The 18,243-nt window shown below is 33.8% G+C and overlaps 1 protein-coding gene across 1 annotated transcript in view; it reads left to right on the forward strand.

Moving 5' to 3' along the window:
• The first annotated feature begins 1,252 nt into the window (after window positions 1-1,252).
• Window positions 1,253-18,243, forward strand: part of LOC106458718 — a 23,719-nt gene continuing 6,728 nt past the window's right edge. Inside the window, exons 1-10 of the mRNA XM_022385410.1 lie at window positions 1,253-2,217; window positions 3,135-3,228; window positions 3,842-4,041; window positions 5,029-5,108; window positions 5,485-5,593; window positions 9,581-9,734; window positions 12,512-12,722; window positions 15,751-15,951; window positions 16,563-16,957; window positions 17,295-18,027. Coding sequence (XP_022241118.1) covers window positions 1,253-2,217; window positions 3,135-3,228; window positions 3,842-4,041; window positions 5,029-5,108; window positions 5,485-5,593; window positions 9,581-9,734; window positions 12,512-12,722; window positions 15,751-15,951; window positions 16,563-16,957; window positions 17,295-18,027 — 3,142 coding nt within the window. The remainder of the gene's footprint in view (window positions 2,218-3,134; window positions 3,229-3,841; window positions 4,042-5,028; window positions 5,109-5,484; window positions 5,594-9,580; window positions 9,735-12,511; window positions 12,723-15,750; window positions 15,952-16,562; window positions 16,958-17,294; window positions 18,028-18,243) is intronic.

Genomic DNA, 18,243 nt, shown 5'->3' on the forward strand with positions numbered 1-18,243 from the left:
AAGAAAAACTACAGCTAGTTCATTATTATTATCATTTTTTTAGTCAAGGCTCGGCATAATCAGTTGGTTAGAGTACTCGAATCCCCGTCCCACTAAACATGCTCGCCCTTTCAGCCGTGGGGCGTTATAATGTGACGGTTAATCCCACGATTCCTCGGTAAAAAAGTAGCCCAAAAGTTGGCGGTGGGTGGTGATGGCTAGCTGCCTTCCCTCTAGTCTTTCTCCGCTGAATTAGGGACGGGTAGCGCAGATAGCCCTCGTGTAGCTTAGCGCAAAATTCAAACCAAACAATTTTTATTCAGTATTCAAGATTGAAATAAATTTTGTTTTCATTTGCTTGTTTACTTATCTCCTTATACTTAGTAGTTGCAATGTTTAATTGCAATAAAGCTAACTGCAGATTTCGTATAGTAAAAACCCTTACATTATTTGTCATACAAATAAATATTCATATTTCAGAAAATGCTCTCGCTAAAACAGACTATGTATAATCAAAACACATACAGTTTTCCATCTACAGATATAAATAACAAACACACTACAATAATCGAAGTCTTCTGTTTTTTATCTCTTTATTATTTTGTGTGTTTCGTGATCTAAAAAGTAGCTCTTCAGGAAATAATTTTACAGATAATCTGTAATAAAAAAGTTTGAACACCACTTTTCAACTAAACATAAGGCCCGGCATGGCCAGGTGGTTAGGGGCGCTAGACTCGCAATCTGAGGGTCGAATCCCCGTCCCACCAAACATGCCCGTCCTTTAAGCCGTGGGAATGTTATAACGTAACGGTCAATCCCACTGTTCGTTGGTGAAAGAGTAGCCCAAAAGTTGACGGTGAGTGGTGATGGCTATCTGCCTTCCCTCTAGTCTTTCACTGCTAAATTAGGGACGTCTAGCGCAGATAGCCCTCGTGTAGCTTCTCGCGAAATTCAAAACAAACAAAACTAAACATAAATAACCGAAATTCTTAAAGATTATGGAAATAAACTATTTTTCTATAATAGGAAAGAAGGATAATAATGTTTTCCGTTTCGTTTTTTTTTCGAAAAATTCTGGTTTCAATATAAATTAGAAATAAAAATTCCCTAAGTTTGAAATTTGAATTCAAAATATTCATTTATATTCTATAAAATTTGAGATATTGCGTTTAATTTGAACATTGCTTGAACTGCGATAACTTGCTTTAATTTTGCAAAATCTTTAGAAATATTTATGCACTAAAATCCACATTTTCCCTTACAGGTTTTAATTATGGAGTCACTGCATGTTCTAGGCCTAGTCCTTCTGTTATTTGTAGTTCTTCCAGACTTGGATGTTATAAAGGCAGTCATGCTTACAAATTGTGTTTGCTTTATGCCTGCCGTTTTCAGTCTCCTGTCTCGTTATAAAGGGGAAGACAGACGTTCAGTAAAAGTCATTTTGGATATTATCTCTATTATTGCACAAGCTACAGGTTTTGTAGTCTGGCCAATTGTTGAGCTCCATAAACGTTCCTGGGCTATTCCCGTAGCAGTGTTTCTGTTATCACTTGGATGGTGGGAAAACTACATTGATAAAAGATCGCCTATTAAGATTATCAAGAAACTTTCCAAAGTAAAAGACGACTTACGCAGAAGCCGATATTTCACGTACTTGTTTATTTCGATATGGAAAATTATTATAATTTTTTGCAGCATGTTAGCGTTATTGTCCCTAACAATGGAGCATACAGCTCAAGTCTTCCGACTGTTCAAGCAGAGCTTCCAAAGTCACATGATTACGGTTCACCAAATAAGGAAGTCAGTTCTCGATTCGAACTTTCCTGATCTTCCCACAGCTAGCCCTCTAGATGAAGAAATTGTCATTGATTCTTTCGAGATGACTCCTATTTACGTTGCTCTAATACAAGTCAGTGCTTCGTTACTCTGTTATGTTTTTGGAAAGTTTGCTTGCAAAATATGCATCCAAGGGTTTAGCTTCGCGTTTCCCATCAGTCTCACTGTCCCAGTAACCATGTCCTTGTTAATCGGCGCCTGTGGTATTCGAACAGAAAATGAATGCTTTTATGAAAACATCCTCCCTAAGTACCTTTTCTGGACTTGCCCAGAAGGAGAATTTTTTCAGGATTTCGTCTCTAAACAGTTTGCATGGATTTGGCTGGTATGGTTACTTTCACAAACCTGGATTGCTATTCATATCTGGACACCGAAGTGTGAAAGATTGGCTTCAACTGAAAAGTAAGAATTTACAATTCACTCCAGTTTGTAGAAGATAACGTACCAAAAATTAACTCTTTAAATTTTTCTCTAACGTTAGGTAATTTAATAATTTTTCCACCGGCGCATTAATTATTTATAAGTGTTTTAAAATTATAAAAACTGAGGAATATTAACTGAGGAAATAATGTAATAAAATTATTAAAGGTTGAGGAAAATAAGACCCGTTTTATAAATTTTAACGTGTGAAGTGTAGAGCATTTTATAATACATGTCTTGACTTGTAAAGCCTTGAGGAAAACATAAATAAATCTAGGCCATCTTTTAAGCATCTTGAGCAACTTTTAGTTAATTATACATATATATTTATGTTCATTTTATGACACTTTTTAAATTCTGTCCATTGTTAATATATATCAAGGGGAGATTGCTACATTAACATAATGTTTCTAGTTTTTGAATAGCCTTAGTCGGCATATCGTTAAATCCCCAACTCTGCAAAGTTCTAGTGTTTGAACAAATTTATTAAGTATCTCGTTAAATCCCCAACTTGAACAAGGATAGTTAAAAAAAAATACAAACTTGGTTTTTAACTCGGAATGTTTTGTGTGTTTGTAATTTAAAAATCAAATTATCGATCTGTTTTATTCTGTCTACTTATGATGTTGAATAATTTAATGTTTTGGTGACATAAATTGAAACATTGATGACATTTATGTTCAAATATTTCATATGATACTATAACCAACAAAGTTATGGCCCATCAAAATTTTTTGAAAAAAATGCCGATGGGATTAGATCCCACCGGTAATTCAAAGACTAAGTACTTATTGGTGTTTTGTAAGTCATTTAGAATAGTTAAAAACCTTCTTCGTTGAAATAATTGAACGTACGACATGTTCGTTTCTGTAATTGTTTATTTACTCGTATCATTTTAGACTTTTCGTGAACCCAATGTACATCGGTGTCTTAGTGGACCAATCCATTGCATTAAACAGAAGACGAGATGACATAGCCGAGGTTAAAAGTTCGGTAAGTACTTTGCCGAAGCTGTTTAAGTGGTTTATATACAGTGCTTTCTACAGCTTAGAATGAAATCAGCCTTGTTCAAAATATCTAGAACTGTTTAATGTTATATTCTGTGGAAATAATTTTTATTTTATTATTTACATAAGCTCTTTTTTAATACGTATTTTTACCGCTAAAATTCATAATTTTTCAGTGTATGAATCATCAGTAGCCAAGTTTTAACGACGATTAACACCTGAAGAGCTACCATGGTGTAGTTGCGAAAAAGATACAAAACAGTCTCAACTAACTGAAATTTATACTATCTTGTTGCTTATTCCAATTTTATGTGCTGTAAATAGGCTAGTCAGCTGGAAAGAGCTGAATTAAGTAAAATGAAAATGATTTTATTGTTTGTTTTGCATATAGCACAAACAAACATTTCCACGAATTTAGTTAAGCCCATGAAGTAAATATACAGAGTGGGGGTGGGAAGAGCATAAATTTGTATTAATGTATTTTATCAAATTAAGTACAAAAATTATAACTTTAACTCGCAGTGATCTAATATCTTATATGTGAGTAAACTTGCACCACATATAACGTAGTATTAACCATAATTTACGTTGATTCGCAGGAGATCGACCTGGAAGTGACCGAATATAATGACAACTCTCAATACTACGAAACCATCTCTGTAAAAACTAACGACACTTCGAGTAGCCATAACGGCCGTAGCGTCCGAAACATCGATCATATTACTCGAATGTACGCATGCGCAACGATGTGGCACGAAACGCCTGACGAAATGATTCAAATGTTGAATTCGGTGATGAGGTATGTAAAAATATGAAAATAACGCAGAAAAAATAGTAACTTTTCAGGAGTTATCAGACTATAGATCACGCACACACAGTTCAAATGATCTAACCGAAAGTTTGAAATGTCTGCTACTAGGTGATGCTAGATGAACTGGAACCTTCCTTATTACACATAATAATTTAAATTTGTTTGAGTGTACTAAAAGCTAGATTTACTTGACAACAAACTTATTTTTTCACAGTTTACTTAACTAGATGTATCACTTCGAAATAAAAGAACAAAATCCATATAAATATATATATATGATGAATCATATTATTAACTGTTTATCATACAACTTGTATTTGAGATGTATATTCAGTACTTAAAAACCAAAGACAACCGAGAAATCCTAAAACAAACGGTGTATTGGACACGAAGAGTTAAAACGGTTTTCATTTAGCGTAGTGATTTAGAAAAGTTACCGTTGAGCATTTCTCTTGTCTCCGCTATCTCTCCAGAGTGTTGCTAATTGTTTTTAAGTTAAAACTTTGTTGACCTGCACAATAGGTCGTCATGGCTGACAGCAACTCGGTTTATATCAGTAATTTTCCTTTACAAAGACCTGAAGATGGGTTACTACAGCGTTTCCCAAACTTTTGTGATTCACGCCCCTTTAATATATATATATATATATATATGGGTTTTGTAGTAATTACTTATTATTCTTCATTAATAAAAAATATATTAAAACGCGTATAAATTTGCATTATTGCACTTTTGGCTCCACCCTAATTGCTCGCTCCCCCAAAGTTCATTTGCGCACCAAGCTTTGGGAAACGTTGGGTTACTAAGCTAAGTCGAGTCTCTGTCACGTGATGAATTATGGGACGGGTAATGTCCACACTAACATTCTGTCTACTTTATTTTTCACTAAGCCTAAAAACAGCCTCAACAACTAACTACTTTTATATTCTCTGTTTCCTATAATTTGACTAAACTAGATTATCCAACTTATTTAAGGATGGATGAAGACCAGAGTGCTCGAAGAAATGCCCAAAAATACTTAAACATTGTTGACCCCGATTACTACGAATTCGAAGGTATTTAATAATTAATTAGTTGTTATTTCATAATATTTTTAGAAACAATATTAAGTAATGTATACATTACCAAAAAATGAACAAACTTGTAATGATTTTGTTAATTTTCTTACATTACGCGTACAGTAAAACTATATTTTTGTTAACTGTTTTGTTTTTATACTGTAAAATAATTAAAAATGTGGAGTTTATTTTCTCTCTGTGTGCCGTTTTTTATGTAGCAGTAATAATATGTTTTCTTTCATTTTAAAATGTGTTCTTCTCAACATTCACGTTTTATATATAATCATTTCTCTCTTGTAAAAATGGTTTTAGTCTAAGCTTTTATGCACATTTGGCGAGAAATTCTTCATTCACATCTGAATTTCCGTTCTAGTTCACGCTTACTTTGATGATGCCTTTGAGTTGAGCGACGACAATGATGAAGAAATGGTTGTAAACCGTTTCGTGAAACAAATGATAAGGGTTATCGACGTTGCTGCAAGGTATGTTTGTGAAGTGATTAAGTATAAAAACCTTTATCCATGAAAAAGACGTGCTAATTATAATTATTCGAAAAATAATCTAAGCGTAGTTGAAGTTAGTGAAAAAGTCCTCGTTAATAATTTATTTGTTGGAATTTCACGTAAAAGTACTGAGGGGTGTCTGTCTTATTACCCGACCTTAATTCTGAAGTGATAGACTAGAGGGAAAACAGCTAGTCAACATCACCAACTCTAGGGCTATTTTTTACCAACAAATAGCAAGATTAAACATCACGTTATAACGCTCACACGGCTGAAAGGGCGAGCATGTTTGGGGACGGGATTCAAACCTGCGATCTGCAGATTGAGCATCGAGTGCCTTAACCACGAGTCCATATTAGGCCTACCTCGTTACTATAATCGAAGATGGATTTATTTCACTTTCCTTTTATCTTCGTGTAAGAAAATGTGCTCTGAAGCTAGAAGTTTAATTGACGTTTAAAGATATAGAAAAATAAATAAATAAAAACAAGAACTACTTGTTTAAATGACCCCATTTTAAAATCTAGATTATAATAAACTTTAAATATAGACCAGTTAAGTTTAGACGGGTAATTACAATTAGTGTGAATTGCTGCAGTTAAAAGGTGTGGTGGCGTAACAAAATGGAAGTTGCGTTCCGTAAAAAAAAAAATTATAATCCGTTAGACTAAAACAAACGTGTTCTTTAGCATTGTTTAATTATCTTATTTTATTGTTAAATCCGCCTTTTGTCAACTGTCAAGTATAGCTGCTTTAGTAAGTCTAGCTGTCACGAGTTATGAGCAGGCGCGAAAATATTTAATAAAATGAGAGTATTAGTCTGTGGAAAAAAACAAACAATTTTTGATGCAACCGAGTGATAACATCAAATTTAGAATATCTTGAGAAAGTCATGGTGTTTTGGTGATAGGCTTACGTCGTATTATCTTTCATTATCGAGTTAGGTACTTTTTTATACCACAGTGATGAAATTAGTTATATATTTTTTATTAGTTTTAGCTTGTATTTTTTACATATTGTTTACTTTAACATGGTTACACATCCCTCTTTATAATAATATGGCATCTAAATATATTATTTATTGTAAGGTTTAATTTCTGTAATTTTAATTCTGATCGTTATACTTACTAGAACTAACTCAGGAAACAAAAAAAATGTAAGGATGATTTTGTTCATTAATTTTTAGAATGTTGTTTTCTAACTTTCTGTTAAACCATCGTATCGCTGACAAATTAATCAGCGACACTGCAACTTGATAATGAGTCACTACCTTTAGATATGTGAAAAATGTGCAGTGGAAAGGAGCTCGTGAAGGTCATGTTCCAAAGCAGAATTTGATTAGTAGAACTGACAGAGCCAGCAGTCTACACCTGCTCGCTTACAAAAAGTAGTTCTACATGACCTAGTTTCAGTGCACTCTTTGAAAGACCACAGATAAAAACTTGAACAGGTTAGGGCAGTCGTTACCCTGGCGACGCAAGGTTTCTTGCTCCGTCTGGAATTTTGTTTAAAAAAAAACACTGTTCTTGGAGAAGCAATACCTACTTTCACAACATTATAGTGTGGGAAGGTTCGTCTGTTTTATTATAGTGTGGACAAGTTCGTCTGTTTTATTATAGTGTGGGCAAGTTCGTCTGTTTTATTATAGTGTGGGCAAGTTCGTCTGTCTTATTATAGTGTGGCCAAGTTCGTCTGTTTTATTATAGTGTGGGCAAGTTCGTCTGTTTTATTATAGTGTGGCCAAGTTCGTCTGTTTTATTATAGTGTGGCCAAGTTCGTCTGTTTTATTATAGTGTGGCCAAGTTCGACTGTTTTATTATAGTGTGGCCAAGTTCGCCTGTTTTCGATGTAGAATATTTCTCTTTGGTCATTTAATGATTTCTCTTTATCGTAGTATCTGTAAAATGTGACAACATAGGAAGAACAATAAAAGAAGGTATTTGAACATATGGTAACTTAACTCGTGTAACTTAACTCGACTGGTTGCACGGAACAGGTTTAAAAGAAAGAGAAAACGCATAATTTCTTGTTTTTACATTATGAATCGCCATTAAAGTATCATTATTCACCTAAATTCAACCACGGATCACAGGATGAATAATTGCATTACTTGAACAAACTTGTACTGCTGTATAATAGACAGCTATGATGTGAAACCCCGTCTGGTGAAGGAAAAGTGAATTATATAAGAACATGTTTGTTTGTTTGTTCTTGTAGAATTCAGAAGCATAAACAAAATACGTTTTAGTTTTGGATTTTATATTCAAAGCAACAATAACAAAACTTTAATTGTTACAAGAAATAATAAAGAAGTACTCATAGTATATATGTGTGAAAAATAAAGTTTTACTCTCTTAAAATATAATAATATACGACTAAGACATACGTAGAACTATTGTGAGATTTCATCCACACTTTCGTATCTTCTTCCGCAATGGTCAACATTTCAACCACTGTTTACTTTGTATCCTTCCCGTTATGATTTGATTGTAAGAACACCGGACTCTCAGTCTGCGGGTTCGAATCCCATCACCGAAGATGATCGTTCTTTCAGCCGTGGGGGCGTTATAATATAATGGCCAATCTAATTATTCGAAGTTAATTTGAAGTTAAGCACAAAGCTACACAATGGGCTAACTGTGCTTTGCCCACCACGAGTATCGAAACCCGGTTTCTAGCGTTGTAACTCCGTAGACATACCGCTGTGCCACTAGGGGGCGCCTTGAACACGTAGTGAGAGTGACAGTCAGATCCTACTGTTCAGTAATACAGGAGTAACCGAAGGTGGGTGCTGTTGACTAGCTTTAGTCTATCAGTGCAAAACTAGGGAAAACATGCGCAGATAGACCTTGTGTAGCTTTGGGTAAAAATTCTGAATCAAACAAAATCACTAAATTAAGAATAAAAAATTTTAATTCACCGCTGACTTTTGATTTAATAGACAATTACTGAAAGTAAATCATACAACCAACATATGATACATCTTCTAGAATTCATTGGTTTTAAAATTAGCCACCCTTGTATAAGCCAATTAAAGGGTCATTCATTTTCTTATATTTTCACGTGTGGCATAGTTTGAACATTTGATTAGCGTCTAATAGCATCATTAGAGGCTACTGTGACACAGCTAAGCCAAAATATAAACCATGAATTTGAAGCCATTCGTATGGTAAAATGATTCATTTCAATGTTTCAGTTCGTTTAAACACAAGCAAGGATGTTCATTTTTACTGCTAAGAATAAGAAACACATGGTGATTTGATCGTAAGTTTAAATTAATACTATTTAGTATAAATTGTTGATGAAATAAACATTGACTATTTCAACTATTACTTAGGTTTTATACGACTTTTAGTTATAGCTTAAATTGTTATCATGTTTGAACTTTAATCACAAGCTCTGCACTGAGGTTCCAATTTATTAAGCTTAACAGAATGGCATTCTCTTACTATTTATCTTATAAATTTTGTATACTGTTAATTACTATTTGCTATGTAAGACCTGCTAGAATATTGCATGTTTTAATTGGATTGTTATAAATTTTCAGATCGTGTGAGTATAAATAAATTACAATATGCCTAATGACTGTCAGAAATGTTAAGTAGATTACATAAATTATATTCCAAAATTACAACGTTTAACACAAGTTAAATTTACCCTCGTTTATTCATTATTATTAAACGTTGCTTTTTCTTGACAAAGATAGTTGATAGTTTAATTTTATCCAAGTGATTTTGTTAAATCCCTACAACTTTATCGTCGAGTCATGTAATAAATTCATGTATTAGATAAGCAGTATGTATGCTAAAAGATTATTGTCTAGATTTGTTAAAAAGATGGATATCGTAACGTATCTTTACAGGATTTGATATCCAACTTTATTTAATTATAATTACTGTGTATATTGATAGGTGAACAACATTTTTACAAGTAGCTTTTCCAATCACATTAAGTAAACTTTTACAGCAACGTCCATCAGACAAACATTCGGTTGAAGCCTCCAAAGAAATACCCAACTCCCTATGGAGGACGACTTGTTTGGAGTATGCCAGGGAAGAACAAACTCATTGCTCATCTGAAAGACAAAATTAAGATCAGGCACCGAAAAAGATGGAGCCAAGTAAGTACTTCAGACAGATTATGGTGTTGGGTATTCATGTTGTTCATTATAATCTAAATCCAGTTCGAAGCATTAATGATTTGCTTTTATCATCGTCAAATACTCTTATTTCTAAAATTTATCAAGAACGGTGAATAATTCAAATTGATCAACCCTTAAGTTAGCTGTAACTATTAAATAATTAGATAAACCAATTACTAGAAAAAGGGAAGTGTTTCTTTATATTATGCTTAGGCAGTGTATCCGACATGATGACGTTGATTTTATGTGTTTTATCATGGAGCCCAAAGCAGAGACAGGAGAATCTTAGAAAAAACACTGTCAACAAATAATTTTGGTAGGAGGAAAGGGTGGGGGTAGGATGGGGTAGATAACTTTATTTACCTACATATAAGCTTTTTGAAACAGTTATAGGGAAGTCGCCTGGCACTAAGCTCTTGTATGGAAGTCGCCTGGCACTGAGCTCTTGTATGGAAGTCGCCTGGCACTGAGCTCTTGTATGGAAGTCGCCAACATTAGGCTCTTGTATGGAAGTCTCCCGGAATTAACCCCTTGTATGGAAGTCGCCTGGCACTGAGCTCTTGTATGGAAGTCGTCAACATCAGGCTCTTGTATGGAAGTCGCCTGGCACTGAGCTCTTGCGAGTCTATCTTAGAAATGAACTACTGATGTTTTGTGTTCTTAGTGTTATAGCCTTAGAGGTTTACCTTGATATCACTAACATGGTAATTAGAAAACTAGAAATTTCGTACATGTTATATTGGCTTTACAAAATGTCTTTACAAGAAAATTTTCATTTGGATATTTTAAATGAAAATATATTACATATTACAGAATGCAAAAAAAAACAACTATTACACAATTATATATTACACTGTATTTTTTCAACGCGATTGAGTTTTACTTGAACAAAGCAATCATACAAATAAAATCAAATGATAAGCTCTCCAAGAGATATAATAAATTTCCTAATGATAGGACAACGCATCATTCGCTATAGCTTGCTCTGTTGTAGATATTTGGACAGAATGTATGAATAGATTTTGTATTTCTATACTCTTAGGTGTTATTCCCGCCCTCATCGAATGACTTTGAAATCTTACCTAGATATATGGAACATACAGAAACATATCTAATGGTTTGTTTGTAATTAAGCACAAAGCTACATAATGGGCTATCTGTGATCTGCCCACAACGGTATCGAAACCTGGATTCTAGCATTCTAAGTCCGCAGACATACCGCTGTGCCACTGGGGGGCAAAAACATATCTAAAAACATAATTATAATGCATTTGTTTGTGAAAGTAGAGATAACTAAAAAAGAAGAATGTTGTGAAGTATAAAAGAACAATATTTATCTACTGTAATATTAAAAGTAAAAGAAACGACAGTTTTTGTTACAATGGAAGATAAAAGTCCTCATTACTTGTTCCAGCAGATTGCTTGCGGATGCAGCCTTGATGATGGTCGCTTTGCTACCGAAACTAGTCGGTTGAAACAACTATTAAAGCATTTGTCTTTCATTGTACCAAAAAAAAGCTTCATTGTTGTTTTATGCTTTTATATATAGTAGCACGATGAGACTCAAAAGAAATTATTTATCTATTGGTTTTTTTTAGTCTCACGGAAAAGATTCTCGTAAGCACATAAATACGTAAGCGACAGTATCTTAGCACTGTGCTCATTGATTTTCGCCCCCCCCCCATCCCCAGGAGATTACTGGGAGCGACAATGTGTAAATTATTGTGGTATTTTTTGTTTGAGTTAGATAGCTCTCAGTTTAGGTTAATCCCGTAGTAGGGAGAGATTCAAAGGATTCCATTAAGGAGTGTAAACGGATAGCCCATTTTGTAGCTTTGTGCTTAAATACAAAGAAACAAACGAATGCAAACGACATGATTATCTTCGAACGTTTCGGAATTTCAACATTCCATCATCAACGTTCTTAAAAGGTTTGCACACAACATACATATAATATATATATATAACAATAAACAGTACAAGATTTGTTATGGAGAAGAAAATTTTATACAAACATATACAGAGGAGAAGAAATAAGTAAAATTTACAAAGATTAAGGTATGACGTAATAAAAGGTAATAGTCAAAACAAAGACAGCTGAAAGAAACTGACGTTATTATATTAGGTTGAGATCTTCTCTTGAAATACATAGCTTTCTTCCCTAAACGTGCTTGAGACTACTGCACGTTAATATTCAATTATTTTTAATTGATATTTTGTGTTGTGACTTTAAAGCCACCTGTCTCCCGTTGGGACAGCGGTAAATCTTCTGATTTACAACTCTAAAGTGAGGGGGTTCGATTCCCCTCGGGGGAAACAGCAGAGAGCCTGGTGGGGCTTTGCTATAAGAAAACACACATATATAGATACATACAAAGCTACCTATACTGGCAAAACCAAACCTCTCGCATATTCAATAAAGAATTACTTTGTTTTAGTTTAGGAAAATTCTAAACTTTTACACGTTCTTACATTATGGCAGGATTAGCCAAGATGTGTATTACAGTTGTCCAATTTTTAAGGAGAATGTAATGTGATGTAAAATGGATGAAATATACATGGCTATTGTATTTTTTGTAATGTGTGCAAAGTGTTCAACATTGATGTAACCTATAGTGTTGAGGTACAGGGGTGTTTAGGAATTTACACTTTTCGTTATGTAGCCAATAGGAAACAGGAACAAATATTTACTTTTGATTTATCAAAACTTACTCGTATCAGAGAGTAACTATATGTATTTATTTCGTTCACATTAGGTGATGTACATGTATTACTTACTGGGACACAGACTGATGGAGCTCCCTATAGACGTGAGCAGAAAGGAAGTAATTGCAGAAAACACCTATATATTAACACTAGATGGCGATATCAACTTTAGGCCACCTGCGGTACAGCTTCTAGTAGATCTGATGAAGAAAAATCGAAACTTAGGAGCAGCATGTGGTCGTATCCATCCTGTAGGAACAGGTGCCTAGAATATTTAATATATTATTATTAGTACTAGTAGTAAACTACCAGAGACCCGTGAAACATTTGCAGCCAAATTAGTATCTTTATTGCAAAAGTACTTCTTTAAATACATGATTTATAAAAAAATACAAAAGAATTCTAATCACAGACACCGAAATCTGTAAGTCCACTTAACTTAGGCCTGACATTAGTTAACCCATTATTAAATACGGCCTATATTCGATAAAGAGATAAATTAACACTGTAACTTGTGTACGTTTTTTGCTTTAGTTTAGTTAGGGCTAAACTTTACCGTACTTAACAAAATCATTAAATAAACTTAATGTTATTCTACGACCTAATGTTAGATCTTTTTGAAAACTTTGATAAACTTTTAATATGTTGTACAAAATGTCTACTGAAGTATCTTTACATTCTCCTTTTGTTTACTTCTGTTGAAATAGTGCGCGCGGATTTTCAGGACAGACAAATTGGATATTACTTTTTTAGATATAGAAAATTTTCATTTGAACGTTATAATTTTCTCTAGCTGCCTTTCTTCTAGTCTTGCACTGCTAAATTAGAGACGGCTAGCGCAGATAGCCCTGGTGTAGCTTTGCGCGAAATTCAAAACAAACAAATAAACTTCGCCTCTTTTTACTTTCAAGTTAATAATTTAAGACTGTTTAAAGCAGAGTTTAATTCATATTTAATTTTGATAAATGTTGCCCAGCCAACCTGGTTTGCTATGACATAAAAAAAAGGTAGTATAGTCACCTTATTATAGCGGAGATGTTGAATTAAGATATTAAATAGTCTGTTACGACAGTACAATGAAGAAAACATTTTTATATTAATTTCATATTAGATACATGTCTAACTAAGTAAAGAAACATTATACATATTGTGCACAGCTGACAAGGGTACTTCACATGAAAGAAGGGATAATGAGTATTTTTCTTGGATGGTACCTTATTTTTTAACTTTTTTCATTGCCACTTTTTTATATAAACACGTCTCTAAATGCCATATATATTTTTAGATGGACCTTCGATGGTTCATCAGTAAGCTTGAGGACTTTTAACGGACAAGGTCGGGGTCTGATAATTGCGGTGGGCACCACGTAGATAATTTTTAAATGCACAAAAACAGAAACACATTTTTTAAATATTTAATTGCTTGTTCGAATCATGAAACTCTTAAACTTTGACAAGTTTGAAGCGTGGGGGGGGGACCCTTTCATGATAGTATAAAATTCCGGATTTCCGTGGTAGTGTCCTTGAGGGGTAGGGGGAGAGATATGTGTATCCATGACAGTACAAAGAGTTACGTAAAAGGCTTAGTCGCCAGTGACATATATCTGGACTGTCCTGAAGTTCAGTTACTTTTAGTATCCTCATAAAAACGTACTATGGATTTAGTGTAATTATGTTTCTTACTTGTCTTTGTATAATTTTGTTGTATTACTGTAAAAAACTTGTTACAGAATGCTGTTGTGCATTATAGAACGTTCGAATTATTAATTTGGCATTACGGGTTTGAATTAGCCTCAAAATTTTCAACCATACCTAAAAACGAGATATTGTAAATTATAAGATTTAAACTGGGATTTATATCTTTTGTTTCACGAGAATTTTGCCGTCGTACGTCTCTTGTTTCACAAGAATCTAGCTCTCGTACGTCACTTGTTTCACAAGAATCTAACCCTCGTACGTCTCTTGTTTCACAAGAATCTAGCTCTCGTACGTCACTTGTTTCACAAGAATCTAACCCTCGTACATCTCTTCTTTCACAAGAATCTAGCTCTCGTACGTCACTTGTTTCACAAGAATCTAACCCTTGTACATCTCTTCTTTCACAAGAATCTAGCTCTCGTACGTCACTTGTCTTACAAGAATTATATATCAGTTCATTAATTAATAATTGCGTTAAAACGCTTCGATCTGAGGTATTTTAAATCTAAAATAGTTTAGAACGCATTATTGTTGTGTGATTTACAATTAATATTTATTTAATCGTTATCTAAGTAATTAGAATAGAATATAACAAAGATGCGTGTTAATGAAAACTAACACAATGTGGCTGATTTCTTTGATGTTACGAATTGTTAACTTAAATTGAAAGTCAATATAGTTAACTACAATTAGGACACATTTTATTTGAGTGATAATGAAAATAAATGTATGTGAACATTAGCTCAAAATAAGAATAAACAACTTATTATTCATATGTTTAACAAATTATTGTTTTTTAGCTAACATACGATCCTTTATGAAGATTCAAGGTAAATGTGATTCTTATACTCAAGTCAGAGTTCATAATCGGTTTTCGGTCTCGTCCTTTGAGGGGGGGGGGGGTCAGGTGCAGTTTAGACCTCTTCTCCGCTTCTGTATAGATGTTGGTTAATGTTCACAATATTTCGCATCTGTAAATTTTAATGTTGTATTCACACGATGGCTAGAGTTTGCATTCTTTAGAATATGTCATTCGACCCATGTATGGTACACTGTTTGTACGTTATTAACACATCACTGACGCTAACGGTCCGTGTGATAGTCCTGCGCACTCACTAACAATTCCATCGTTAATCGCGCACTTTTTACTAGTTTAACTTACTAGGAGTGTATTTACATAAATACCCTTTAATACACTCATAATATTATATTATAATGATACATTGTGAACACTAGCTGCAGGTGGCTTATTTACTATAGTTAATGTAGCTATTTAATGGGAGAGGTACTTAGGTAGTGTTCCATCATGTATGACGTATCTAGCTATTACACTTAATAAGTCGTTTTTATACAGATTTTTATGGAAACACGTTATTGTAATATGATGGAGTCTGTCAGATGTGTAATCTATGTTTGAATAATTATGAAGAAATTTTGCTATTGTGGTTCTTGGTACGCGAAATGCTGTAGTTAATATTTTGTTTTGTGAAATATTGTACCAAGCTGGACGTGCATATTCCAGTATGGATTCTTATATTCGGACAGATGTTCGCAAGACTTTGAAATGAAGCATGTTTATATATGTTATCTAGGTCCCATGGTGTGGTATCAGAAGTTCGAGTATGCTATTGGTCATTGGCTGCAAAAGGCAACTGAACACATGATTGGCTGTGTGTTGTGTAGTCCCGGATGCTTTTCACTTTTCCGAGCGAAAGCTCTTATGGATGACAACGTAATGAGGAAATACACTACAAAATCTGAAGACCCTTTACACTACGTACAGTACGATCAAGGTGAATAGATGATTCTTAAACAAAACATAGGATGATTAGTATGAGAAAAGTATGTGTACCATATGGCCAAGTCTAGTAGACAACTTTCTATAAATTGTCTATTATGGTCGAGGTAAGTTCAGGATATTTGTACTATGTGCAGGACGCTCAGGATATTTCATGATACCACATTCAGTGCTACCATAATTCTACAGAACCGCTTTTTAAAACACAAAGCAGAATCAGGATAAATTTTGAAATCATACTGTATCATTTAAAGTGGGTAAAATTCCGTAAATAACATATTATCAATTAAAATTTACATTTTCAGAGATGTTCTCAACATGAAATACTTCTAACTTATATATATGTGTAATTTCAGATATTATCTGTGGTAAAAAAAAGTTTTCAAATACACATTATCAACTTGAAAAGCTTCTAACTTATGTATATGTGTGCAATTTTAGATATTTTTTGTTGTAAAAAAACATAGTTTTCAAATGCACATTATCAACTTGAAATACTTCTAACTTATATATGTGTAATTTTAGATATTGTTTGTGGCAATAAAATAAAGTTTTGAAATACTTTTAACTTATATATATATATATATAATAATTTTTTGTTAACAGGAGAGGACCGTTGGCTCTGTACTTTGATGCTTCAACGAGGATACAGAGTCGAATACAGCGCCGCTTCGGATGCCTATACACATTGTCCTGAAGGTTTTGGAGAGTTCTACACCCAGCGTCGTCGATGGGCGCCCTCTACCATGGCAAATATCATGGATTTGTTGGGTGACTACAAACGAACTGTTGAAATTAACGATAACATCTCTGTTCCTTACATTATATATCAGGCTATGTTGATGGTTGGAACTGTCCTGGGTCCTGGTACAATTTTCCTTATGTTGGTAGGAGCCATGGTTGCTGCTTTCAAGATTTCTAACTGGACATCATTCGGTGCTAATATAATCCCTATCCTGTTTTTCATTTTCATCTGCTTCGTAGCAAACAACAACATTCAGGTAGGTTGATAAACTTTGAGTTTGAAGTTTGTAAGTTATATTTTCAGTTGTAATACTTTTCCCCGTTTCGTTTAGTAACAAAAATAATACCAGATTAACTTATAAACGACCAGGACTTGAGAAAAGGAAGATCAAACTGAATTAATATATGTTTAAGTCCAAACAAAGCATAATTTCAATTATAAATTAATCACAAAAACAAATTTTAATTTTTTTAAACTTTTTTTTACGACTGATGTACATTTCGTTTTATGCAATATATAATCGATTGGGAAGTGTTAAAATAATTAAAATAAGTTTTTGTATTAATTTCTTATGTATCGCTTACTTTTGGCAGATTCTTATAGCTCAGATTTTCAGCTCTGCATACGCCTTGCTTATGATGGCTGTACTAGTTGGTACATCCATTCAACTTTCAGAAGACGGAATTGGTTCTCCTTCTTCGATTTTCTTGATTGGATTATCTAGCAGTTTTTTCATAGCCGCAGTCATTCACCCTCAAGAGTTTTGGTGCGTAGTTCCCGGTTTTCTCTACTTTATTAGTGTGCCGTCCATGTACCTATTGTTGATTCTGTACTCCTTGGCGAATTTAAATGTCGTTTCTTGGGGCACTCGTGAAGTTCAAACAAAAAAATCTAAGAAACAGATAGAACAAGAAAAAAAGGAACTAGAAGAAATGCAAAAGACACAAAAGCAGAAGAAGAACACGAACGACTTGTTTGGTTTTCTCGGTTTGAGTGGAGGTGATGATGAAGAAGAAGGAAGTATAACCTTTAGCTTGGCTAATCTTTTCACTTGCATGTTGTGTACCTATCCGAAGGCCAATGAAGAGAAAGTTCAACTTTTAAGGATAAGTGATCAACTCGATTCCTTAAATAAGAAGATTGGCGAATTGGAGAAACATCTGGATGTTGGCCAAAGTTTGTTGCATGGTGGTGGAGTCAAACGTCGATCCTCTATGGGACGTCGTTCGGAACGAGGGTCTGAACGTATTTCTACAGTTACAGAAGAAGCAGAAGCAGAGGAGGACTTTGAAAGCAATTCAGAAGATGCTGATAGTGAAGGACTAGGTATAATATAATTTGTTTCCAGATTTGCTCGATTTTATAGCACGTAAAACTAAAATAAATGGTAGCATTTCAATGTATCCTATAACCAAATAATTTTACGTAGTTTATATTTTGTTCATTATTTCATTGCAAATATTTAATGAAAAAGTTAAAAAATTATAAACGTCTCTGGTGGCTCAGCGATATTGTCAGGTTTCGATAATCAAGGTGTGCACC

This window comes from Limulus polyphemus, unplaced genomic scaffold (genome assembly GCF_000517525.1).
Source record: "Limulus polyphemus unplaced genomic scaffold, Limulus_polyphemus-2.1.2 Scaffold24, whole genome shotgun sequence".
Lineage (NCBI taxonomy): Eukaryota > Metazoa > Arthropoda > Merostomata > Xiphosura > Limulidae > Limulus > Limulus polyphemus.